The 26,454-nt window shown below is 48.0% G+C and overlaps 1 protein-coding gene across 3 annotated transcripts; it reads left to right on the top strand.

The window, feature by feature from the left end:
• Positions 1 to 5,701: 5,701 nt before the first annotated feature.
• NOX1 (NADPH oxidase 1) lies at positions 5,702 to 25,949 on the top strand (the record flags this gene model as incomplete). 3 transcript variants are annotated; one of them, XM_080719515.1, is made up of 13 exons in its annotated part: positions 5,702 to 5,746; positions 9,699 to 9,794; positions 15,048 to 15,158; positions 15,606 to 15,690; positions 16,496 to 16,647; positions 16,727 to 16,908; positions 16,983 to 17,115; positions 19,496 to 19,588; positions 19,989 to 20,224; positions 20,622 to 20,784; positions 21,369 to 21,515; positions 22,794 to 22,918; positions 25,823 to 25,949. In XM_080719515.1, 13 exons carry the CDS (start codon positions 5,702 to 5,704, stop codon positions 25,947 to 25,949), a joined length of 1,695 nt encoding a protein of 564 aa, XP_080575641.1. The 3 variants fall into 3 exon arrangements, with proteins under 3 accessions (XP_080575641.1, XP_080575642.1, XP_080575643.1); XM_080719516.1 differs by lacking the exon at positions 15,048 to 15,158; XM_080719517.1 differs by lacking the exon at positions 21,369 to 21,515.
• Between the last annotated feature and the right edge of the window lie 505 nt (positions 25,950 to 26,454).

Genomic DNA, 26,454 nt, shown 5'->3' with positions numbered 1-26,454 from the left:
GAAGGTCTCAGAGGGAGTTTATGTCATTCTTTTACAAATCATAGGATCTGGAGGCTAGAGGATCCTTAAACGATATTTAACGAGCCTTCCATCTGGTGCCGATATTTCTGTTGTGAAATCGCTGGCCAGGGACTGAACGTCTCTCCCTGAACACTTCAAGTAACAGGAAACCCATCATCTCTACTTCTTTAAACACGTGTGTTAGAATAGTTGCTTTATTCCGACAGGAATGTGTTACGTTAGAGCTTCCTCTTGTAGGCTGACTCCTTGGGTCCACAGACAAAACTCTCTAAACCTCTGAAAATATTACACATAATCTCATTTTTTAAAATTTTTTATTGGTGCACTGTATTCATACATCATAGTGGGATACAAAAAAAACTTTTGTAGACATACATGCACACATCGCCCAGTCAGCCCCCACATGATCCCCAACCCTTTCCCTCCCCATCCCTCCTTCCCATGCTTGGCTTAGTGGTTGACATCTAGTATTATAGCAATTTATCCAAAATTAAAAATGATAATCTCACATAACAGTTTCATTTGTCTGATACCAAGCTTTTGATAACTTAAAGATAACATTTCAATATTTCTTTTTGCTTTCTTTCTTACCAGAGAATATTTTTTTAGGTGAAACTATCATATATTTATATATTTATTTTTCAGAAAAAAATCTTTCCTAATATGGAATATGGACTCTAGATACCCAAAACGATCTTGAAAAAGAACAAAGCTAGAAGATATATATTTTCTGATTTCAAACCATATAAAGCTACAATAATTGAAACAGTGTAGTACTGTTATAAAGGCAGATATATAGACCATTGGAGTTAAATAAAAGCCTAGAGCTAAATTCTTCCATATATTGTCAAGTTATTTTTGACAAGGTTTCCATGAACATTTGGTGGAGGAAATAATAATCTTTTAACTAAATATTGTTGAAAAATAATAATTACATGAAAAAGAATAAAATTGGACCCTTACCTAATCCCATATACAAATATTAACTCAAAATAGATAAAATACCTAAATATAAATCTTAATACTATAAACTTTTAGAAGAAAATCTGGGTCATAAAACCTCACAACATTGAAATTGGCAGTGATTTCTTGGATATGATTTCAGTGGCACAGGCAACAGAAGGGTACACAAACTCCCTAAAAAATACATAAAAAATATTGTATATCCAAAGACAATGTAAACAGAGTTAAAAATTACTGATAGAATGGGATAAAATATTTCCAAATGCTATATCTGAAGGTATATTAATATTCCAACTAGAAATCCTAAAAATTAACAACAATAAAGGCAAACAATACCCTTTAGAGATAGGTAAAAGACTAACATAAATAATGAATCTCCACAGATAACCAATCTTAGTTGTTTGTTGGATGGAAAATCTTGTTTCTCTGGTTCTGATGTGTGTTACCTATTTCTTCTTTGTAGTTAATCTCTTTGAGTATTTTCTCTAGCGCTGGTTTTGAAGACATAAATTCCTTCAGTTTCTGTTTGTCATGGAAGCTTCTTATTTCTCCATCTAATTTGATAGAAAGTTTTGCTGGGTAGGAAATTTTTGGCTGGAAGTTGTTTTCTTTAAGAGTTTGGAATATGTTACTCCAAGCCCTTCTGGCTCTCGTGACTTGGTTTGGGAAGTCTGGAGTGATTCTAATTGGTTGGCCTCTGAATGTCACTTGGCCCTTTGCTTTTGTTGCCTTTAAGATTCTCTGCTTGGCTTCCACATTGGTCATTTTGGCAATTATGTGGCGTGGGGATCCTCTTCTCTGATCCTGTCTAAAGGGAGTTCTATAAGTTTCCTGGACCTGTGTATCGACCTCTTGCTCTATGTTTGGAAAATTTTCTGCTTTTACTTCCTTGAAGAGATTGTTGATCCCTTTGGTTTCACCTTCTTTTCCCTCCTCTATTCCAATTATTCTTAGGTTAGCTCTCTTAAAATGGGTCCATATTTCTTCAATGTCAGATTCCTGCTGTCGGATATTTTTTTCTAGATTAGAAACTATGCGTTCATTTTTGGGTTGCTCATCTTCTAAGAGCGAGATTCTATTCTTCATGTGGTCTAATCAGTTGTTTGTACTTTGAATTGAGGCCTTTACTTCATTAATTGCATCCTTTATCTCTTTTTGGCTCTCTCTGAATTCTTTTCGAAACACTTCTACTATTTCTACAGTTATTTTCCTGATTTGATCTTCTAGAAATCTCTGAATTTCTATTTTATCGGGTTCTGATGTTGTGGGGTTGTGGGCATTCATTGCTCCATTGTTATTCCTCTTTCCCATGATTTCGGAAGTTTGTGCCTTCTCTGGGTTCTTTGCTGGGTCACTACGACTTCACTTAAGGTGCTCTGGATCTCGAGTCTGTGGTATCTCAGTCACCACTACTCCTTTACTGGGTTGTATGGCAGAGTCTCAGACCCAGGGAGTCAATCGATGCTGTTTCAGACCATGGGGGGTGACAGGTTGGGTGTTCTCCTATGGTGTGATATCTCTGCCACCACCACTCCCCCACTGGGTCAAGTCCCTGGGAGTCAGTACTGGGATTTCTCCTCTGGGGCCCGCAATTTGACTCACTGTCGTTGAGTGCGCAGATGGAGCTGTAGTGGACTCGGTGAATTCGCTGCTGCTGCCACTGCCGCTGGTGGCAATATGGCGCTGCTGCCACGCCCTCGGCCGTGAGGCTGGCGTATTTCTTCTCTGTTTTTGAGCTCCGCTCTGAGTCCCAGCAGTGTGTGCTGAGCCCAGCCACTGGGAGCATCTAAAGCTCTGATGAATCCCGCCGGGCTCTTCTGCAGCGGCTCACCTCGGCTCGCTGTCCGCCGCTCCTCTCTGGAGCCTGGTGGGCTGTTGAGCGCGTTGGTCTGTAGCCGTAGCCGTCCAGTGAACTCGCCGTCGGCAGTAAGGTGCTGCTGCCGCGTCCTCGACCGTGAGGCCGGCGTATCTCCTCTGGCTCTGAGCTCCGTTCTGAGACCCCCTCCTCTCTGGAGCCTGGTGATTTTTTTGTTTCTCTGGAGATGGTGTTTTCTGGCTATGAAAGGCGCTGATTTTGTGGTAATAGAGATTGGTTGTTAGCGGGCTCTTAAGCCCCGCTTTTCTCCGTCGCCATCTTCCCGGAAGTCTCACATAATCTCATTTTTAACTCAAGCCTCTTTTCCAGGCCAGATTCCCTAAATTCGTTAACTCCTAATATAGGATATTTTATATTATTACACTATAGGCTTTAGTTGCTTTTCTTTTCTTTTCTTTTTGTGGTACTAGGAATGGAACCCAGGGGCATTCTACCTCCAAGCTCCACTCCAGCCTGATTTTTTATTTTTATTTTTTGGTGGTACTGGGGTTCCTGGAAGCCCTTCTACCTCTGGGCTACACTCCCAGACCTATTTTCACATTTTTATTTGGAAACAGGGTCTCCTAAGCCAGCACGTGCGGCTGGCTTCGAACCAGCATGATCCTCCTGTCTCTGCTTCCCAAGCACGGGGATTACAAGCGTGCGCCACCATGCCCGGCTTTATTCTTTATTTTGAAACGGGGTCTCCACTAAGTTGCAGAGGGTCTAAGTAGCCGATGCTGGCCTCGAACCTGCAATCTTCCTGTCTCAGCCTCCCGAATGCTGAGCTGACAAGCATGCGCCACCACGCCTGGCCTCTTTTTTCTTTCTTCTTCTTTTTCTTTTTTTTTTTTTTTTTGTCATCTTTGGCATGTCAAATGTTTTGATTCAATTTGCAAAAGTATGATTTTTTTTCATGACAAAGGGTTGAAAATCCCTATCTCTTTCCATATCAGCCTCCCTCTGGCCCTGGCCCTCACATCGAGTGACCTTGGGGCAGCCATGAGCACTGCAGGATACAGCTGAAGGAAACTGTACAGATGATACCTTTAGTTTGGGTTTAGGGGATATACACTTTGTGGGTTTCTGACACATCTGCATATGGCTAACAGATTTCTAGCTACCTTAGTCTAAAACTGGCTTCCAGAAAGCTGGGGGTGGTGGCACATGCCTGTAATTCCAGTATTTGGGAGGCTGAGACAGGAGAATCTCAGGTTTGAAACCACCTCCAGCAAATTATCAACATCCTAAAGCAGCTTAGCAAAAAAAAAAAAAAAAAAAAAAAAAAAAAACCCTTATTAAAAAAAAAATGCCGGGCATGGTGGTGCACGCTTGCAATCTCAGCATCTGGGAGGCTGAGACAGGAGGATTGCAGTTCGTGGCCAGCCTCAGCTACTTAGTGAGCCCTTGTTTCAAAATAAAGAATAAAAACTGGGGCAGGGGGTGTAATGCCCCTGGGTTCCATCCCCAGTACTGAAAAAATAAAATAATAAATAAATAAATAAGGTCTGAAAATATAACCCAGAGGTAAAATGCCTTGGGTTCAATTCCCAGGACAAAACAAGCCAACAAACACACATCTCCCACAGCACTCCTCCCACACCTGAGCCACTTTGCTTTGTGTAACGCTAAGCTGCAGGTGTGTTAGGCACCAGCAAAACAATGTTATTTTATGGGTTTTGATGTTGAGATTTTTCAGGTTTTAAAAATAAATATAGCATGTATTGTGTATTGAGCTGACTCCTACACTGAAAAAAATTTAAAGTATATAAATTATACCTTAGTAAAGCTGTTAATGTTGTGGTTTCTCTTCTTTTTAAAAATAAATATTCTCTTTTGTGTCCAATGCAAAGTAAAATAAGACTAAGTAGTTGCAAAAACCTGCAGGAACGTTCTATTTAAGGGTGAGCGGGGTGTGGTGGCTGAGGCTATAATCCCAGTTATTGGGAGGCTGAGACAGGAGGATCGTAGGTTCACAGCCAGTCTCGGCAACTTAGTGAGACCTTGTATAAAAATAAAAATCAAAAGGGCTGGGAGTGTAGCTCAGAGGTAGAATGCCCCTGGGTTAAATCCCCAGTAACACAACACACACACACTCACACAGAAAAAGAAACATTCACACAATACATAAAATATCAACTCCAGGTGGATTTAAAACATAAATGTAAAAGGCAAAAATATAAAATTTTAGAAAAAATCTAAATACCAAGCCAGGTCTGATGGCACATGCTTGTAATCCCAGTACTTGGGAGGCTAAGACAGGAGGATCGAGGTTTGTGGCCAGCCTCAGCTACTTAGTGAGGCCCTCTGTAACTTAGTAAGACCCTGTTTACAAATAGAGAATAAAAAATAAGTCTGAGGGTGTAGCTTGGAGGTACAATGCCCCTGGTTTCAATCCCCAGTTCTATGAAAAAAAAAAAAAAATATATATATATATATATATATATATATATATATATATATATATATATTTTCCTCCTGAGGTAATCTTAGTATAGCTTCAGCTAGTGGTTTTTGCCATGCAAATCTCTTATCAAGGAGATTCAAGCTTCCCCTTAAGTCTTGTTGATAAGGTGAGAACCAAGACTGTTTTCTCTCCAGAAGACTGCTATTTCCTGCAGGCGTGAGCTACAGGGAAAACCCCTTCTTCTCGGTAGGGCTGGTCTGCGGCAGCTGGAAAGAGGGATCCAGAAGAGGGCTGGGCACTCTTAGTCACTCTGCGGCCTTGCTAGGAGGCTTGGCTGGGCAGCGTCCACATCTTAAAGCCTCACAGCCTCCGAGCGCAGAGGTCCCAGCCCTGAAGAGCTCCTCCGCATCCAGGTCACCCAGTCTGCCCACTGCCTGCCCCAGCCCGGCGCTCACATGGGGAACTGGGTGGTCAACCACTGCTTCTCAGCTCTGTTTCTGGTAAGTGGTGTTTCCCATCAAGTAGAAATGTCAATGGACTAAAAAGACAGCATGTTTGCTAATATTCGTAAAGCTGGTCAAGACGAAAAGGGTTCCTGGCAATTATTGGGCTCATCAAGGCCAGTTCTTACTTAACAACCCAACCTTTGCCCAGGCAAGAGGACCAGACGACGCGCGGTGATTGTGCTGCCACACGGGTGCTGGGCGCTTCAGCCTCTCACATCCTGTCTTTTCTCTTCGCTTCAGTACTGTCGCCATGGAGTGCCAGGTTCTTTCTATTCTGACTCTATTGCTGGCATCAAAATTCTATGGCCTAGTTGAATAGTTGAGATGAAAATGATTTTAGAGATCATCTTGACCCAGCACTGCCCACTAGAAATACACGGTGACCCACTCGTGTAATTTCTAAATGATCTAATGCCTACACTGAGAAAGGTAAATGAAACCGGTGAATTCCCTTTCACTGGATAATTCACTTAACCACATATGTGTGTGTGTATATATAATTTTTCCAGCATGTAATCAATTGAAAATATTGAAATATTGATGAGGTCATTTCTATTCTATTTTCCGGAGTCTTTGAAATCCAGTGTGGATTTAAGTGCCCGCAGGTGTCGGGCAGGAGAAGCAGTCGCACGTGGACAATGGCGAGCGTGTCGCACAGTGCAGAGAGGCGGCAGCTCGTGGATTCCACGGAGACAGTGGATCGCTTGATGCGCCATCGCTCAAAGCCAGCTCCCCAGTGCGGGGCCAGAACTCGATCACCTGCACGCAGTCCTTTCCTACACAGACACACGGTCTTCCTCCTTGAGCCAATCCAAGCCCGGGGCTCCCGTGTCCTTTCGTATTTCCTCAAATCCCACTCACTGGTCTCCCGGGGCTCTTTTCTCTCGCTTTTCCTGGGGGCCCACAGGACTGGCCAGGGCTCCAGGAAGAAAGCGTGGAGCCCCCTGGAGGGTGGTTTGTTTGGCATTTAACGAAAGGTCAAGTTCTTATTTCGCCAGGTTATTTCATGACCTACATTGAGTATTTTCCATATGCAATGTCTTATATTTAGTTCCTTTTTGTCACCGTAGCAGAAAGAGCAGTTTAACTCGCCTGTACTCTGAGTTCTGCTACCGAGAGACCCGGATCACAGTCTTTATTCTCGCTGGACTCCAGTCCTGCGTGCTAGGGGGAGGCGGTGGGTGGGCTGGTGGGCACCCAGGGATTACTGAAGCCGCTGGAGCAGCTGCAAATGGAAAGGCATTCCTAGCTCTGAACACCACCCTCATTTTTGTCGACGGAATTCATCACCCATGGCGGTGACTCACACTTAACTCTCAGGCTTTGAATTTCCGCCCACCCTCTGAAACTCACTGGCAGGCTCAGACTTCTTGCTATTTCTGACATACACTTCTATGCACTATTTTTTTCTTTTTCTTTCTCTATTTCTTTCTTTCTTTCTTTATTTTGTTCTTTCTTTTTTTTGGGGGGGGGTACTGGGGATTGAACCCAGGGGCATTCTGCCTCTGAACATGCCCCCAGCCCTTTTTTTTATTTTTTTATTTTTGGTTTTGAAACAGGGTTTGGCTAAATTATTGAAGCTGGCTTCACACCTGTGATCCTCCTGTCTCAGCCTCCCAAGGACTAGAACTATAGGCCTGTGCTACCATACCTGGTTCTTTGTGCTATTTTTTAAAATAAAGGAAAAGTTACTAAAAAACTGTCCTCTTCTTTTCTCTCAGGTCTTGTGCTGCTCTTTCTTTTTCATTCCTAGTGGAGGTGATGATGGCCAAGGTGCGCAGCTGCACTGGAGTTCATCACTTGCCTTTCCTGTAATCGATGATGGTCTGCTGCAGGGCTCTGCTCCTGGGTCCCTTGCAGATCCTGGCAAACTTCTGTTCTTTCTAAGTGAGCTTCTCTCCTGTCTTCCAAATTCCTGAGGTATTTGGTGGCTTTCAACTCGCATTTTCCACTGGGGTCAGAGTCTCTAACAGACACTGGACTCTGAAAAAGGAGTCTGAGAAAAAGAGGTCAAAAGAAATGGATTGATAAAGCTTAACTCTACCAGATGGGTGTGGTGGCGCACGCCTGTAATCCCAGTACTTGGGAGGCTGAGACAGGAGGATCGCAGGTTCCAGGTCAGCCTCGCAATTTGGTGAGATTCTGTTTCAAAATTTAAATGTTGAAAACGTGCCAAGGATGTAGCTCAGCAGCCAGCAGTAGAAGGCTCCTTGGACTCAATCCCCAGCAACACACACACACACCTCTGCAGCAAGCATTTATGTTGAGCTCTTAGTGTGCACCAAGTATTACACTTTCCATGCATTATTTTATGTCAGCCTCATAGCATGGCTGCGCAGTCGATTCTATTATTACTCTCCTTTTACAGGTGGAGAAATTGCTTTTTGGAGGATTTAAAGCTAAGATTTCAGGGCCAGTAAGCGGTGGTGCTAGAAATGGGGAATCACTGCACTGTGGCGTGCTGCTAGAGAAGACCCAGAGGCCTAGAGCGCACGGCCAGGCTGAAGGCCCTTTCCCAGGGGGCTCAGGTGGCCCTCATCCACCCAGATGCGGGCGCGGTGCCATAGAGACCTGGGGATTCCAGGCCAGCGCCTCCAGGTTCGGGCTGGAGCTCGGGTGGCTGGTCTCCAAGGCAGTAGGCGCTGGGTTCCAAACTGCCCTTAGCCATCGCAGCTGAGCTCAGAGTCTGGGACGGGCAGAAGCCGTCTTCAGAGCTCTGGAAGACTCCCGGTCTAAGAATGGGCAAATGTGGCAGGGTGTCATTAAAGAGGCAGGCCCTTCCAAAAGAGGGGCGGCCCTTTCCAGATGCTAAATTTGTTCTCTGTTCCTTCAGAAAGCCACTTACTCACCTCCATCTTTTTGGTGCAATCGTTTGAAAGCTCTAGTCCAGGAGCCGGCAGATGCACCTGGAAAGAGCTAGATAGAACAGATTTTTTTTTTTTTTTTTTTGGTGGTACTGGGGGTGGAACCCGGGGGCTTTCTCCCTCCGGGCTATACTCCCAGACCTATTTTTTATACTTTATTTGGGAACAGGGTCTCACTAAGTAGCAGAGGCTGGCTTCAAACCTGTGCGATCCTCCTGTCTCAGCCTCCCAAGCACGGGGATTCCAAGCGTGCGCCACCACGCCCGGCGGTAGTACAGATTTCTAACTGTGCGAGCCACATGGTCTCTGTCCAGCTACCCAACCCTGCATTGTATCAACAAGACAGCCGCGAACAATATGCGAATGAGTAGGTGTGGCCAAGTTCCAATAGCACTGTATTATGGTCACTAAAATTGGAATTTCATCTAATTTTCATGTCATAAAATAATCTTCTCCCGGTATTTTTAACCATTTAAAGTGAAAAAAAGCTGGGCGTGGTGGCACCTGCTTGTAATCCCTGTACATGGGAGGCTGAGACAGGAGGATCTCAGGTTCACAGCCAGCCTCAGCTATTTAGTGAGGCCTCTGCAACTTAGTGAGACCCCACTTCAAAATAAAATAGAGCTGGGCGCGGTGGCGCACACTTGCTGTCCCAGCACTTGAGAGGCTGAGACCGGAGGATCGCAGTTCGCGACCAGCCTCAGCTACTTAGCGAGGCCCTCCCTGTTTCAAAATAAATACAAAATAGGGTAGAGGGTGGAGCTCAGAGGTCAGCTGCCCCTGCGTTCCATGCCCAGTACCTATAATAGTCATTATAATAACGTGAAAGCACTCAATGGCAGATTGCTTGCCTAGCTGGCATGAGGCCCTGAGCCTGCAAGCTCTGAACACATTTGGCCCATGGGCGGTATCATTGGTGTCTAAGGCATGCCCCAAAGCGCCCGCTCTCTTCCTCCGAAGCAGCTTAGATACTGGTAAGATTGTGCTCGCTGAAAATGCAAACAGTTTAACATAAATCAGTCAAAATGGCGCGCGTTTCCCACCCCTTACAGACTCTTCGCCTTACTTGCTGTCTCTGCCAGGTTGTTTGGTTGGGGCTGAACGTCTGCCTCTTTGCGTACGCCTTCCTGACGTTTGAGAAGGCTGACAAGTACTACTACACGAGAGAGCTCCTTGGCGTGAGTATTGCAGTCACGATACGACAGTCTTGTGTGTGTAAGTTGCCGAAACTGGTTTCAAACCTGCGATCCTCCTGTCTCGGCCTCCCAAGTACCAGGATTCCAGGCCTGTGTCCCCACACCTGGCTTCTACTTATTATATTTTATTATGTTTTTTTCGATAGGGTCTTGCTGAGTTGCCTAGGCTGGCCTCAAACTCACAGTCTTCTGTCTCCGCCTCCTGAGTAGCTGAGATCATAGGCATATACCAGCACGCACACCTGGCGTGTATGTGTACATGTGTGTTTATCTCTGATTCCAGTTCCTTTGTGACCCAATGCTCTGATTTTCTCTAAGGCCAGGATTGCCAGGAACAATACAGGGTGTTCACTTAAATTTGATTCTCAGATAAACAACTTACCATGTTTGATAGAAGTATGTTCCGAATATTGCATAGGACACAGGTACAGAAAAATATTTTCTCTTGATTCTTGAGTTTATCTGGGCATACCGTAGTCTTAGTCAATCCGAATCCTTCCTAGGGCACATTCCCAGGCCCCATAAGGAAAACTTACAATCAACTGTCGGGCAGTAGTCGCCAGCTGATTCCCACACCCTCAAGTGCTCCTATACGGCGTGAGAGGAAGTCTACTTGCAGGGCTTCTGACCCTGCCGCCCCCTCAGCTAGCACGACCCCTTACAGCCTGACCCCAAGCTTTCAAGTTTTGTAGCCTGTGTGGTGGCGCACACATGTAATCCCTGTACTTGGGAGGCAGAGACGGGAGGATCACAGGTTTGAGAACAGCCTCAGCAATTTGGAAATTAAGCCCTCAGTAACGTAGGAAGACTCTGTCTCAAAATAGAAAGTAAAATTTTAAAAAGGCTGGGTGTAGCATACCCCTGGGTTCAATCCCCAATACTAAAAAAATAAAGTTTGGTTAGGAAAGCGAGAGCGCCGGGCGTGGTGGCACTTTCTTGTAATCCAGCATCTGGGAGGCTAAACAGGAGGGTCACGGTTGGTGGTCAACCTCCGCTATTTTGTGAGGCCTTTTGCAACCCAGTGAAATCCTGTTTCAAAATAAAGAATAAAAATAGGGCTGGGGGTGTAGCTCAGAGGTCAAATGCCCTTGGCTTCCATCCCCAGTACCATAAGAGAGAGTGGGGAGGGAGGAAGGGGAAGGGAAGGGGAGAGGACCGGCCAGCCTGGAGTGGTGGTGCATGCCTGTAACCCCAGTACTTGGGAGGCAGAGAGAGGAAGATCACGGGTTCGAGGCCAGCCTCAGCAGCTTAGCAAGACTGTAAGTAACCTAGCAAGACTATTTCAAAACAAAAAATAAAAAGGGCTAGGGGCAGAGCTCACAGGTAAAATGGCCCTAGACTCAATATCTCTACTACAAGGAAGGAAGAAGAGGAAGGAAGGAAGGGAGGGGGGGGGCAAGAGAACAGTCACCTGTATGGAGCAGAGGGCTCTTTGGGGTCAGCAGGGCTGGGTGGTGCTCACGACTGGAGGCCCGCAGAAAGTGGAGGTGCTGGAGGTGCAGGCAGCATAGGGAATGCGGGAAGCCGGGAGAGCGGCCCTCGGGAGGGCGGCAAGCGGAGGGCGAGCCGGGCGCAGAGAGGCGCGGGAGGAGGCTCCAGGTGAGGCACAGTCCGGCACGCAGGCACGGGTAAGGGACTTGAGTCACTTTCATCTTAATGCGCTTTTTTCAATAGCTTTCCACAAAGACTCGCTCACTGTACATATTTAAAGGTAGCTTTTCCTTTTCCAAGTCTGCCTTTTCTCCCCAGCATCAAAGGATCCGTGTTGAGATCACAACGAATTTGAACGTTTTGTTCAGGACTTATTTTCCCTGCTGTGTTCCACTTCAGATGTTCATCCTTGATCTCTCTTTAGAAATCAAAACTCCAAAGCAAGTGTTAATTTGTTTTAAAAATAGCTGTTTATTAAGGGAAAGATGCAATAAATGTGACTAGTTATTAAGAACTCGATAGTCAGCAGCAGGGAAATGAATCATACCAATATCCTGTAGATGTTTTCTTTTTAAAGCCTTCCTTTAAAAGTTAATGATAAATAATGCTGCTTTCAAAGAGATCGACCCCCATCGAAGTATAGAGGTAAAGTACGAACCCCTCCTGCCCCAGCCTCCGGAAATGAGCACGGTCAACAGTTTGGTGTGTACAGGCATGCTGGCACGGGCGCACATTGCTTTTGAGATGGGCACTCTCTTATTCACTATTGAATCGCCATGTTAACACTTGCTCTCCTTTGGTCTGCGGTTCTGAGCTGTGATAGACCCCACAGACTTTTCTGCATTACTATTACTTTTCCTCATGCATTTAGTGTCCATGCTAGCGAGAGTCCTAGTGACGCACTTGCACACGCACATAGCATTTGGCTTGCTTCCTTCCCCGCGCTGCCCTTTCCCTCCCTCTCCTCCCAGGACACACACGTCTCCTCATGCTTAGCCTATCTCAGGTATCTTTCTGTGTGAGTATCTAACCAGGGCCGTGCTGGAACCAGCTCACACTAGCGCACCACGGCCAGTTGTGCCCACGTCCTCCCAGCTGTGCATTCGGTGGCGTCACCTGACATCCTGAGATCTGCTCTGATAGGAGTCGGCACATCATTAAACTAAGAACATGCCGGCCACTGGGGAGCTTTCTCTCCTCCCAAGGGGTGGCCAGTTAAAGCACAGAACTAGCTCTCAGCCTGAGAAGGAAAGAGCACTCCCGGGCTCCGAGGCGCCACAATTGATTTAATCATCCCGCCGGTTATTTCTGAAGTCCATGCTCACGTGGGAGAAGACGGCGAGCACTTGGACTCACTGGGAAGCGGAGCGATAGAATAGCAAGGCAAGCGTTCAAATCCATAAGTCGGCGAGGCCTTAATGGCAGCACGGTTTTAATTAGAACGGCAGCAAGAGCTGATATAGAAATGAATAGTCCTTGGGATGTCGAAATGTGCAACGGGAAAATCAGAGTTTCTCTAAAGACAATTCCTCCCATGTATGGGCCGCGAAATTACAGTCCTGTTTTTTTTTTTTTTTTTTTTTTTTGTGTGTGTGTGGGTCTGGGGATGGAACCCAGGGGTATTTGACCTCTGAGCTACACCCCTGCCCTATTTTTTATTCTTTATTTTGAAACCGGGTCTCACTGAGTTGCAGAGGGCCTCACTAAGTAGCTGAGGCTATCCGCGAGCCGCGATCCTACAGGTGTCAGCTTCCCGAATACTGGGATTACAAGCGTGTGCCACCACGCCCGGCTTTACAGTCCCGTTTTTTTTCAATTCACTTGCCATTTTTAGCTTTAAGCAAACTCTGTGGCTCAAATAAGCACGCTGCAGGAACCAATGTGGAAAGGCAGGATGTCTGCGAGGAGCAGAGAGAATTCGCTCTGGAATGGAACAGGCTGTCTCCACCAGAAGCCGTGAGAGCGTGAGTCAGCGGAGGGGGAGCACGAACCCTGCGGAAGGGCAGAAACAAGAAACAGCGGGGCAGCCCTTGGCCATCGCCCTGCCTGCGCTGAGGGCCATGGACACTGGGCAGATGGTGACCTGGGCTAGCAAACGGATGTCACATTGTTCTGAGTTTCAGTTGTATGGAAAAATGGGTTTTGCACCTTCAAAATTACTAAGCAAGCCATGCATGGTGGCATGCTTGTAATCCCAATACTTGGGAGGCTGAGACAGGAGGATCACAGGGTCGAGGCCAGCTTCAGCTGCTTAGTGAAACCCTCTACGACTTAGTGAGACCCTGTTTCAAAATAAAGAATAAAAATAGGGCTAGGGGTCTAGTTTGGAGATAGAATGCCCCTGGGTTCCATTCCTAGTAACCGCAAAAAAAAAAAAAAAATTATAATTATTGGCAAAGGCTGAGAAATCATTAACTTAGCCCACAGATGTCTTTTCAGCGAGTCTTTGGCAGGCACACCTGTAAGATGGGCCGGTTAACCCAAGTGCAACACAAAGCGCTTGCACAGCTGCGTCCCATGGCACACACCTGTGAGCCCAGCACTGGGGAGGCTGAGGCAGGAGGATCTTGGTTCGTGGCCAGCCTTAGGTACTTAGTGAGGCCCTCTGCAACTCAGTGAGACCCTGTTTCTAAATAAAGAATAAAAAATCAGGCTGGGGTGTAGCCTGGAGGTAGAATGCCCCTGGGTTCCATCCCCAGTTCCACAAAACACCTTGAACATATTCAGACCAGCCTATACCTAGTTAGGCTTGTTTTTTTCTTATCTCCTTTTCTAGCAGCTTCTACGGCTGGACCAGGTTGTTCTTGGTTCAGGATGCCTGGCCACCTGAGGAAGTTCTCGAAGTCCTGCCTTCGCAGGGGCTGGGGTTGGAGTGGAGCGCCTGCCTAGATGCGAGGCCCTGGCTTCGATCCCCGGAGCCCCTCCCCCCAAGAAGTTCTCTTTCTCAAGTTTCTACTTAAGTTCGGATTTGACCCCAAGTCAGTGTGCTGCTCTTGCCTAAATTCCTTCACTTTCAAGACATCATAAGTATTATACAATGATCACATGCTTATAATTTCAATATTAGAAAACCTAGAAGGCGGCCACGCGGCGGCTCAGGCCTGGGCTGTCTCGGTGGGAGGCTGAGGCGGTTTTGAGACTGGCCTCGGCAGAGCCTAGTTTGCAATTTAAAAAAGGGGGAGCTGGGGCGGAGCTCAGTGATAGTGCACCCCTGGGTTCAGGTTCCAGTACCATAGCCACGTACACGTACAAAAGGAAAATAGAGAAAAGAAAAAGTCGCCATCAGTAATACCTTTAACGTGAGCTTTATCTAGCGTGAATGTAAAATTATACATGGTCCTCAAGGTCTTTTGTTTTTGTAGTAGTGAATGTGGAACTCGGGGCACTCTACCACTGAGCTACACTCCCAGCCCTTTTTATTTTTTATTCAAGACAGAGTGCCGGCCTCCCAAGTACCAAGATGACAGGCGCGAGCCACTGCACCTGGCTCTTGAGAATGTTTTCATGAATGACGTAGAGTAAAATCATAATTAAGTGTATTAAAATGCTCACTGTAAAATGTTCCAGCCCTAGAATATGTTTGCAAGCACGGTATCATTCGGTCCTATCTCTTTCATATTAATAAATATATAAACAGATCCTAACCACCGTCTAGGGAGTTTCTCGTCAGTGTTAAATCCAGCGCACCTTCTGCCTCTTGCAAACAGACTGGCCCGATTGTGCAAGTGAGGAGCGCGCGCTGTCCCTCTGCCCCCTGCAGCGTGGGCTGGCCAGCGCTCACGCCAGCCTCTCTTCTCTACCCAGACGGCGCTGGCTGTGGCTCGAGCCTCTGCTCTCTGCTTGAATTACAACAGCATGCTGATCCTGGTTCCCGTGTGCCGCAATCTGCTGTCTTTCCTGAGGGGCACATGCTCAGTGAGTCCCAGCTGCTCCCGGGTCAGCGTTCACCTTGAAGAAAGGCGTGGCGGCGTGCACCTGCCTGTAACCTCAGTATTTTAGCCGGCCTCGGCAGCTAGGTGACGCTCCCAGCCACGAAGCGAGACCCTGTTTCAATATTACAAAGTCAAAACAAAGGCCGAGGGTGTAGCTCACTGGTCGAGTGTCCCTGCAATTCAACCCTCAGTACAGGAAGGAAGGAAGGAAGGAAGGGGAAGAGGGAGGGAGGGAAAGAGGGAGGGAGAGAGGGAGGAGGAGGGAGGCCGGGCTGTGGTGCCAGCCCACCCCTAGCTAACGGCAGCCAGAGGTGTCCTTTGGTGACTCGGCGGTAAGGAGGGGCTATTGGCATGCTACATCTGAGGCGTGCTGGCTGCGGCTTCGTGAATCTCTTGGCCAAGCCTGAACACGATCGCTTGGCATTTGTAGTTTTGCAGCCGCACATTGAGGAAGCCATTGGACCAGAACCTCACCTTCCATAAACTGGTGGCGTATACCATCTGCATCCTCACAGGTAACAGGTCAACCCTGAAACGGCAAGCTCCGGGCCATCGGGAGTCGAGATCTGCTCATCTTAGCCCGTGGACATTGGACGAGCTGGGAGCACCAGTAGTCGATCCTCCTGTCCCAGCCTCCCAAACGCTGGGATTACTGAGCATGCGCCGCCACACCCGGCTTCCACGCTCTTTTTAAAAAGACCGACTCAGTTCCCCAAGGAATAGAAGGGCAATCAGGTGTGGTGGCTCACGCTTGTAATCCCAGTACTTGGGAGGCTGAGACAGGAGGATTGCAGTTCGCGGATAGTCTCAGCTACTACTTAGCGAGGCCCTTTGCAACTTAGTGAGACCCTGTTTCAAAATAAAGAATAAAAAGATAGGGCTGGGGGTGGAGCTCAGAGGTAGAATGCCCCTGGGTTCCATCCCCAGTACGGAAAATCAATCAATCAATCAATCAATCGAGCGTGGAAATCCCGATGTGGTGGTGCACACTTTTAATCCCAACTTTTGAGAGGCTGAGACCGGAGGATCGCGGTTCGCGGACAGCCTCAGCTAACTTAGTGAGGCCCTCTGCAACTCAGTGCAACCCAGTTTCAAAATAAAGAATAAAAAACTAGGGCTGAGGGTGGAGCTTGAAGGTAGAATGCTCCTGGATTCCATCCTCAGTAACACACACACACACACACACACACACACACACACACACACAAAGAGCGTGGGTCCTTGCACTGCACTGTTGGGCACCTAGTAGGCGGCGTGTGTCCGACCCTGGCGGGCACGCGGGGCTGCTCCTGAGCCCCCTCTCCTTTCTGTCCTCCTTAGCGATTCACATCATCGCACACCTGTTTAACTTTGAACGCTACAGCCGAAGCCGGCAGGCCGCAGACGTCTCCCTGGCCTCCACTCTCTCCAGCCTCCCTCATGACGGGCAAGATGGGGATTCTTGGCTAAATCCCATCCAGTCCCCCAACACGGTGAGTTAGTTGGCTCAGTGGCAGCGTCTGGGGTCGGCGAAGGGCGGCCCCTCCATGGACGTCGGCGTTTCCCTCGCAGACCGTGCTGTCTGCGAGCTTCGGCAGCGTTGCCGGGCTCACCGGGGCGCTGGGCACCGTGGCCTTGGTCCTCATGGTGACGTCGTCGGTGGAGTGGATCCGAAGACATGACTTCGAGCTCTTCTGGTACACACACCATCTCTTTGTCATCTACGTCCTCTGCTTAGCGCTCCACGGCCTCGGGTAAGGTGCACAGAGCCGGCCCCGCGCCCCAGCACCTCGCAGGGCTCTTCATCACCAACCCGCCTTTGTTACAGCGGCATCGTCCGGGGCCAGACGGAAAAGAGCATGAATGAGAGTCACCCCCATAAGTGTGCGCAGGCTTTTGAAAAGTGGGGCGATCGTGATTCTAACTGCAGGCATCCTCAATTTGAGGCTCACTCCCCTGAGGTAAGGACCCTGTGGCCAGGCTGGGCTCCTGTGAGCTGCGTTAAGGTTACTGTAAACACTGCTCCGGGATGCTGGTCCTGTGAAGGCTAGCCTAAGATTCCTTCCGTCAAGGAGCTTCAGTGTCACCGGCAAGAAGCAACGAATAGGGTCTCTCAGGAGAGAATGACTCAGCCAGGCGCAGTGGTGCAAACCTGTGACCCAATACTTGGGAGGCTGAGGTAGGAGGTTCTCAGGTTCAAGGCCAGCCTTAGCAACTTACTGAGCCTCTCAACAACTCGGCAAGACCGACCTTCCTTCCTTCCTTCCTTTCTTTTTCTTCTTTGTCCTGGGAATTCAACCTCTGAGCTGTATCCCCCAGCCCTACTTTATCGTTTATTTTGAAACAGGGTCTCACTAAACTGATGAAGGCCTTGCTAAGCTGCCGAGGCTGGCCCCAAACCTATGATGCTTCTGTCTCAGCCTCCCAAGTTCTGGAATTACCACCACCATGCCTAGCAAGACCCTGCTTTAAAGTAAAAAATAAAAAGAGCTTGGGGTATAATGTTCTCCAGAGGGAGAACATTTTTTAAAAAAATTAGGAAAAGAAAAAGCAACTCGTAGTTGTTGAATGTTGTGTGACCCACTGTAAAGGCAACAATGAGAGCTCACGTTACGAATAGGTGTCTGTCTGTCTGTCTGTCTGTCTGTTTGTATATATGTATGTATGTATTTGACACCGGGGATTGAACCCAGGTACATTCTACCTCCAAGTTTCATCCCCCTTTTACATGCTTATTGTAGGAAGATTAGAAAATACAGAAAATATTTAGAGGTTACTTAAAATTTTGTAGAGTTCTGCCACCTAGAGGTAACAATTTGTTTCTCCCCTTAGTCTGAATCATGAATGCTTTCCTCGGTTCTCAAAGTACTCTGAAACATTTGCTTTGAAACAGCTACATGTAGCTGAGCATGGTGGCGCATGCATGGAATCCTAGCACCTGGGAGGCCGAGACGGCACGATGGCAGGTTTGCAGCCAGCCTCGGCAACTTAGTGAGGCCCTCAGCAACTTGATGAGACCCAGTTTCAACGTAAAAAAATAAAATGGGGCTGGGGTATATTCAGAGGTGGAGTGCCGCTGGGTGCCATCCTCAGTACAAGCGAACCAACACACACAAAAACCCCAACCCAGCTGTACGTGCCTTTTGAGGTTATTTTCCGAGTCCGTTCGGGGCCAGCACGGTAGTCATCTACTGTGTGCGTCTTCATCTTTCCACCTCATCTGCTAGACGTGCGATTCCAGAGCAGAGCGGCTGTAGAGACCGTGGAGACGGCTCTCTGGGAAGGCGCCCCAGCTTGTACGCGTTTCCCTGAACCCCAGTTCGCTCTGGCCGTTGTTGCTCAAAGTTGTTTTCCAATTCGAGATGCTCAGATGCTACCTTGTTGTGGCTCGGAGTTAGAATGTTTGGAAGGGGCTTCAGTACCGAACGTGCTCATTTCTGAGTCGCATCCTCACCTTGTTTTAATTTTTTGTTTGAAATAGTCTCGCTAAGTTGCTGACACTGGCCTCGCACTTGTGATCCTCCTGTCTCAGCCTCCCAAGTACTGGGATTACAGGTATGTGCCACCACACCTGCTCTGTCTTGTTATTTATTTATTTATTTATTTATTTATTTATGTATTGGGGGATGGAACCTAGGAGTATTCTATCTCTGAGCTATACCCCCAGCCCAATTGATTGATTGATTGATTGATTGTAGTGCTGGGGATGGAACCCAGGGGCACTCTACCTCTGAGCTCCACCCCCAGCCCTATCTTTTATTCTTTATTTTGAAACAAGGTCTCACTACCTCTCTAAGTAGCTGAGGCTGTCCGTGAACTGCGATCCTCCTGTCTTAGCCTCCCAAGTCCTGAGATTACAAGCGAGTGCCACCATGCCCGCTTTTTACTTTTTATTTTGAAACAGGGACTTGCTAGGTTACCGCATCCTGGGCTCGAACCTGCCATCCTCCGGTCTCAGCCTCCCAAATGCTGGGATCACAAGGCGTGCGCCACAGTCCCAGGCTCCAGACTTGTCCTGTTTTACATTTGCCTCCGTTTCACGTTTCTGTTTCCTGATGTGTTTCAGCTTGGATGGGTTGTCCTGGAAGATAGTCTTAGATTCGAAACTTCGATTTGATAAATAACGTAAGAACGTGTCCGTATGTAGATACACACATACACAAAACCATGTACTTCATTTCCGCCCTTTGCTTCTGCTTCCCAAGTGCAAAGTGTTTACCCTTGGGCTCTGGTGAAAGTAGTAACGGTGACGCGTCAGAAGGCTCGGTGGGTATCGATTGACGCCGGCGCCCTCCTCCGGCCGGTCAGCGGGTAACCTCGCCTTTTGCTTACTGTCCGCAGTCTTGGAAGTGGATCCTGGCGCCGGTCATTCTGTATATCTTTGAAAGGATCCTCCGGTTTTATCGCTCTCGCCAGAAGGTTGTGATCACCAAGGTAAAGAAATGGGCACTTCCTTCTTGCTGTGTCAAGGGTTCAGTTTGGCCGTTGTCATGCCACGTGCCTGTAATCTTAGTACTTGGGAGGCTGAGACAGGAGGATTGAAGGTTTGAGGCCAGTCTTGTCAACTTAGCGAGACTCTGTTTCCAAATAAAAAATGAAAAAAGGGCTGGGGCGTGGCTTGGAAGTAGAAAGCCTCCTGGGTTCAATCCCTAGCACCAAAATAAATAAGTAAATAAAATATAAATAAATGAGCAACTAAATAGCGAAAGGACGGACGTGGCTCGCTCACGGTCTGCCTGTCCCCAGCCCCGGCTTCCAGCTTCGTGCCTTTACTTTCGACACTCGTCCTTGTCGCCACCCGAGTTCTGAGTTTGTTTTCTGCGCAATCTCACAGGTTGTCTTGCACCCATCCAAAGTGCTGGAACTGCAGATGAAGAAGCGCGGCTTTCACATGGCGGCGGGACAGTACATCTTTGTGAACTGCCCCTCAGTCTCTCTCCTGGAGTGGCACCCCTTTACCCTGACCTCTGCTCCAGAGGAGGAGTCCTTCTCCATTCACATCCGAGCCGCGGGGGACTGGACGGAAAACGTCATTCGGGCTTTCGCAGAACAGCAGGCACCCCTGCCCAGGTAGTGGCCACGATGCACACTGGCGGAAAAGAGAAGATGAGTCCTGGGTGGAGCTCAGGTCTGGAAGCTGGAATGCGATAGAAACGGATTGGCCGGCGGGGGCCATGGTGCGCACCTGTAATCCCGGGCTTTGGAAGGCCGAGGCAGGGGGATTGCAGGTTTGAGGCCAACCTCAGCAACTTAGCAAGACCCCCTTAGATACTTAATGAAACCCCGTTTCAAAAGAAAAACTAAAAGGCATGGGGGTGTAGCCTGGCTTCAATCCCAGTACCAAAGAAATAAGAAAATAAATTAAAGCAAAGGGCAGAAGTGAGCTGTGGGAACAGTTGCGTTTCTGCGGGTGCTTGAGTTCGCAGGGCGAGACTTCACTGCTCTGCTGTCTCCTGCCCTCGGCCAGGGTTGAGGTGGACGGTCCCTTTGGTACGGTCAGCGAGGATGTTTTTCAGTACGAAGTAGCTGTGCTGGTCGGAGCAGGAATCGGGGTCACCCCCTTTGCTTCCGTATTGAAATCCATCTGGTACAAGTTCCAGCGTGAAGACCACAACCTCAAAACCAAAAAGGTACCCTCTGCTTATCGCTGTGCATGGGCCCACGCGCCTGGTGCCCTAAGCAGCCTTTGGCGTTCGAAGAATGACCGCTTCTCTTTGCCAGAGCGTCTGCTTCTACACATTGACTAGAAATACAAGATCTCCTTTTCAACTTGGACTTTAAAAGCATCCCAAAGGACAGGCACGGTGGCCCATGCCCGTAATCCGTTTCTTGGGAGACTGAGACTGGAGGGGTGCAGGTGTGAAGCCAGTGCATGGTAATTTAGCAACAAAATAAAAACCAAAATAGGGCTACAGGTGTGGCTCAGAGGTAGAATGTCCTTGGGTTTAACTCCCAGTACCACAAAAATAAATAAATGAAAATAAAATCACCTTGAAGCAAAGATGACTGCAGAGGGCTCGTTTCATAAGAGAAATCGTCAAAACTCTGGGCATTAATGCTACATAAGGTCTTCCACTTTGCACAAGTGACTTGTCAGGTCACCCTTAGACTTGAACTATGTGTGTGTGTGTGTGTGTGTGTGTGTTCCTATTATCACAGTGCATGTTGTGCTGGACACGTCTCTTAAGGCTGTGATCTCTTTTGCTGATTCCAGATCTATTTCTACTGGATCTGCAGGGAGACTGGGGCCTTTGCCTGGTTCAAGGACCTATTAACTTCCCTGGAGCAAGAGATGGAGGAACTAGGCGAAGTGGGCTTTCTGAACTACCGACTCTTTCTCACTGGATGGGACAGCAACATTGTGAGTTCAAACATCATATGAATTCCCATGTTAAATATAAGATGTGTCAGACAAAAAAATAGTGCATGCTGATTACAAATAATCGTTTCCGTCACGCATGGTGGCGCACACCTGTAATCCCAGTACTTGGGAGGCTCAAACAGGAAGACCACAGGTTCAAGGCCAGGCGCAGCAATTTCAGCAGTTCACTGAGTTCATGTTGCAGAATTAAAAAAGCAAAAAAGGAAAAGGCCTGGGCGCATAACTCAGAACACCCCTGGATTAAATCTCCAGTACAACACACACACACACACACACACACACACACACACACACACGACTGGGAATATAGTTCAGTGGTAGAACATTTGCCTAGCATACATAAGCCCTTGGGTTTGATCACCAGCACCCCAAAATATAGCATAATGTGGTGTGTGTGTGTGTGTGTGTGTGTGTGTGTGTGTGTGTGTTACTGGGGGGTGAAACCCAGGGGCTTTCTATCTCCAGGATACACCCTAGCCCTATATATACATTTTGAAATTTGGAAACAGGGTCTCACTAAGTTGTTGAGCCGGGCTTCAAATCTGCAATCCTTTATCTCAGCTTTCCACGTGCTGGGATTACAACTGTGCCACCACACTTGGCTAAAACACAACTTTATTTTTTATTATTTAGTTGTTTGTTTGTTTGTTTATTTTGTGGTACTGGGGATGGAGCCCAGGCGCATTCTATCTCCAAGCTACACCCCCAGCCCTATTTTTTATTTTTTATAATTTTTTGTGGTATTAGGGGTGGAACCCAGGGGCTTTTCTACCTCTGGGCTATATTCCCAGACCTATTTTCTAAATATTTTATTTGGAAACAGGGTCTCACTAAGTTGCCAAGAGCCTCACTAAATAGCTGAGGCTGGCTTTGAACCTGTGTGATCCTCTTTTCTCAGCTCCCAAGCGCTGGGATTACAAGCGTGTGCCACCATGTCCGGCTTATTTTCTTTACTTTGAAACAGGGTCTCATTGAGTTGCAGAGGGCCTCACTAAGTAGCTGAGGCTGTCCGCGAACCGCGATCCTCCTGTCTCAGCCTCCCAAGTGCTAGGATTACAAGCGTGCGCCACCACGCCAAGCTACACAACTTTAATTTAAGCGCGCACGCACACACACACACACACACACACACACACACACACACACACAGTTATTTCTTAGGATTTTCTAGCTCCCCTCTTCACACCCAAGACTGCGTGCGGCTGAGGGAGAGGCCCGTGAGCACTTGGTTTTTCGAGCTCCTTTCTCTGACTGCAGGTTGGTCACGCCGCACTGAACTTTGACAAGGCCACTGACATCGTGACAGGTCTGAAGCACAAAACCTCCTTCGGGAGACCAATGTGGGACAACGAGTTCTCCTCCATGGCCGCCGCTCACCCCAAGTGAGTACAGTCTCCTCTGGTTAGTTGAGTCTGCAGCGTTCAAGTTTAGGACAGGTACCACAGTATGGTGACGCTCTGGGGCAAAGATCTCCAGGCAGAAATTGTACCAGTCTTAGATCCTTGTATGAAATTTCATCAGGGGTTTTAGCTAAGTAAAAGTCATAATCTGATCATTGATGAGCAGACATTTGCAAGCCCAGCGAGTGTCCATTCAAGCAGGCGGAGAGACTCCATTCAGATCTCTACTAGCAAACAAAGTAGAGAACTGGAGCTGTTGGAATGTACTTCCGAGGGCCTCTGTGCACAGCAACAAAGGCGTGGAATCTACTGTCTAGTTCACTCACCAACAGAGCTCAGGCTCTCTGGGGACCCTTTAGGGTGTCCAGGAAGACCCGCTGCTTTCCAATGGGAAAGACACGAACCTGGTGGCAGTAGATAAACTCCCTCAACAAGCTGGCAGGCGAAACCCCACAAACATTATTGGTTGCTTCTAGAAGCTCTAGAAGCTTCGGAGGTTGAATGGGAAATAGGTTGTGGTTCTTGCCCTCGAGGGGCACACATTAGAATAAGAGATGCGTACAACCATTTCAAAGTAGAAGGACGTCTGCCATGAAGCAGGTGCGCGGACACCCAAGGAAAGAAAGGTCTAAGGACACAAGGCGGTCAGGAAGGGTGAGCCCTGACTGGGGTTTGGACGATCCTGGGCCCTTATGACGGCTTTGACACCTGCCCTTTGGATCAAGAAAACCCTCCGATCGCTGGGTTCTGTGTGTGAATGGGGGTTGTTAGTGACTGCTCTATTCCCTTGCTAGGTTGTCGAGATTAAGTGAGAATCTATGAACATGCTCTGTAAATTGTAAATCAGCATAGAAGCAAAGGAGGCCATACCGATTATCGTGGCTGAGTGGAGTAGAGTTGAAGCCTGAGAGGACATGAGGTTGGAGCACCTAGGGGAGGCTCTTGACAGTTTCCATACGATCCAGTAATTCATTCCTTGGTACAAAGCCAAGAGAGAAGAAAGTCTGGGTGCACACAGACTCCGGCGCGTACGTGCGGAGCAGCGGTGCTCCTAAGAGCCAGCGTCGCAATGCTCTTCCTTTGTAAAATACTGGTGCGTTAGAGCCCCACACCGTAGTGGAAAGCATGCCGACAGGGACATACATGGGGAGAGCGCTCCGAGGCCGCTTCCCCGGACGGCGTACAGGTGACACGGCATCTCACACTTACGCGGTGCTGATGCAGTAATGCTCTTCGTGACCCTCCCTGTCCCCCATCGCCTTCCCCTTAGATCTCCTCCCTGGCTCCACTGTTTCCCCTCCATTAGCTGGAGGCCCTCCCTAGCTTGTGCACATTAGAGAAAACGCATGTCCCTTTTCTTGCTGTGCCTGGCTAATCTCACGTAACATGACGTTCTCCAGGTCCTTCCATCTTATGAACGGCATAATTTTGTCCCCTTTTGATTGCTGAGTAAAATTCCATTGTATTTCCCACGAGTTTGTAATCCATTCATGTTGCTGGACACCTGGGTTGGTTCCACAGTTTGACTATTGTGAATTGTGCTGCTCGGAACATGGTTATGCACGTTACCGTAGTTCTCTGATTCCGGCCCCTTTGGAAAGATACCCAGGAGCGGTAGAGCTGGAGCAATGTTATTCCTAGCAGCCAGCCAAGTGGAACAACCCAAGCGTCCATCAGTGGATGTGGACCCACACAAAGGAGGTGCATCCAGCGATTAAAGGGAAAGAGAAGCCAGATGTTATGGTACACATCTGTAATCCCCGTACTTGAAAGAGACAGGAGGATCACAAGTTTGAGGCCAGCCTCAGCAACTGAGCTAGACCCTGTTTCAAAATAAAAAATATCAATGATACTGGCTTGGGGGTTACTGCTGTTACCCTAATGATGCTGAGGTAAGTTCCTTCTATTCCAATTTCCGGCAGTGTTTTAAACACGAATAGATGTTGGATATTGCCAAATGAAAGGTCTGGAGGTGGAGTTCAGATGTAGAACGTCCCTGGGTTCAATAAGAGAGAAGGGGGCAGGGGGAGACTAAGCTACCAGACACAAAAGGTAACTTATTCTCTGATTCTGTTTATAGGAAATGTTCTGAACAGGCAAACGCATACACAGAGAAAGTAGATTAGTGGTGGCCTGGGGTAGGGACTGGTCGGGAGGACCTGGGGCGCAACTGCTACAGTGGATGTGGTGTACTTTTGGGATGATAAAAACGTTTTGGAACTAGTGATGATTGCACAACTCTGTGACTATAGTAAAAAGTAATAAATGTCCACTTCAGAAGGGTGAATTTTATGGTTATGTGGGTTGAACCATAATTAGTCTTAGAGAAGAGGAAGAAGGTGAGACCGCGAGCATCATTGGAAAGGTTAGCTTTGGCAGGAACATCTCTTCGGGGTGGGACGTTCTGAGGTGGGGATACGCTTGTAGCGGATGACTTGGCCATCAGCTAACACATAAGCACTTGCTGTGTGCCAGGCATTTTGCTAATTGCTTTATGTTTTAAATCTCAAAACAACCCCATGAGGTAGGTACTATTTTTATCCTCACTTTAGAGAGGAAAGCTGAAACAGAGAGGTTAAGAAAGCCACACAGATGGGATGATATCTCAGCTGGGCTTTGCACCCAGCCAGATCACCATACTGTTTCACATGGGTGCGTGTTCTCGATAAAATGGGCAGAGCTGAGTGCTGAGTGCGATGAGGGCTGAGAGCGTATTTGGGGCTGCCAAAAGAAAAGCTGAGACGAACTACTGTGGAGAATGTGGGAGGGAGGGAACACCTGGCCTCCGCCCTGCGTCGCTGGGAGTAGAGGCCTCGCAGGGGCGGCTTCTCCCTCGGCCCAGTGGCCTTCGCTGCATCCCGGCCCTCACTCTGTCAAACCCCACAGGTCGGCGGTAGGGGTTTTCTTATGCGGGCCTCCGGCTCTGGCCAAGAGCCTGCGCCGATGTTGTCACCGGCACTCCAGCCTGGATCCCAGGAAGGTTCAGTTCTACTTCAACAAAGAGACTTTCTGAATTACAGGAATAAGCAGGTGTTTACATTTCGTCCCTCCTTCGTATCTCGAGCAACTTTCTTGGTCTGGTCGGGTTTGGACAGACACTCGAGGATGATACTGTGCCCCTCAAGACTGGCATTAAAAAACTGTACTCAATGCCATTGTACTTGGGCTGCACCCGCGAGAACTTCAGAGCTCACGATACCGGCCAAGCCCGTGGATCCTTCCAAGGAAAGGCAGCTGTATCCTTCCGGAAAGCCATGAGTGCAGCCAAGCTCGGCGTCACAACTTGGTGGCTGGCAGCTACACAACCGAACCCCAGGTGCCTTTGCCAATTGCAAGCATTACGGCCGCCTGGACTGTCATACATAATCTCTTCTCTCCGCCCTCACAGAAGATTGCTAAGTAGGGTGAATTTTAAATAAGCATTTATTGAATCAAGGACAAGACAAAATCACAAATAAGAAACAATAAAAATGAAATGACCAAGACTCCCCATCCCCACATAACGCGGGCTAGGCACA

This window comes from Muscardinus avellanarius, assembly GCF_963383645.1.
Source record: "Muscardinus avellanarius genome assembly, chromosome: X".
Classification (NCBI taxonomy): Eukaryota; Metazoa; Chordata; class Mammalia; order Rodentia; family Gliridae; genus Muscardinus; species Muscardinus avellanarius.
This window is presented reverse-complemented; position numbering and strand designations above follow the sequence as displayed.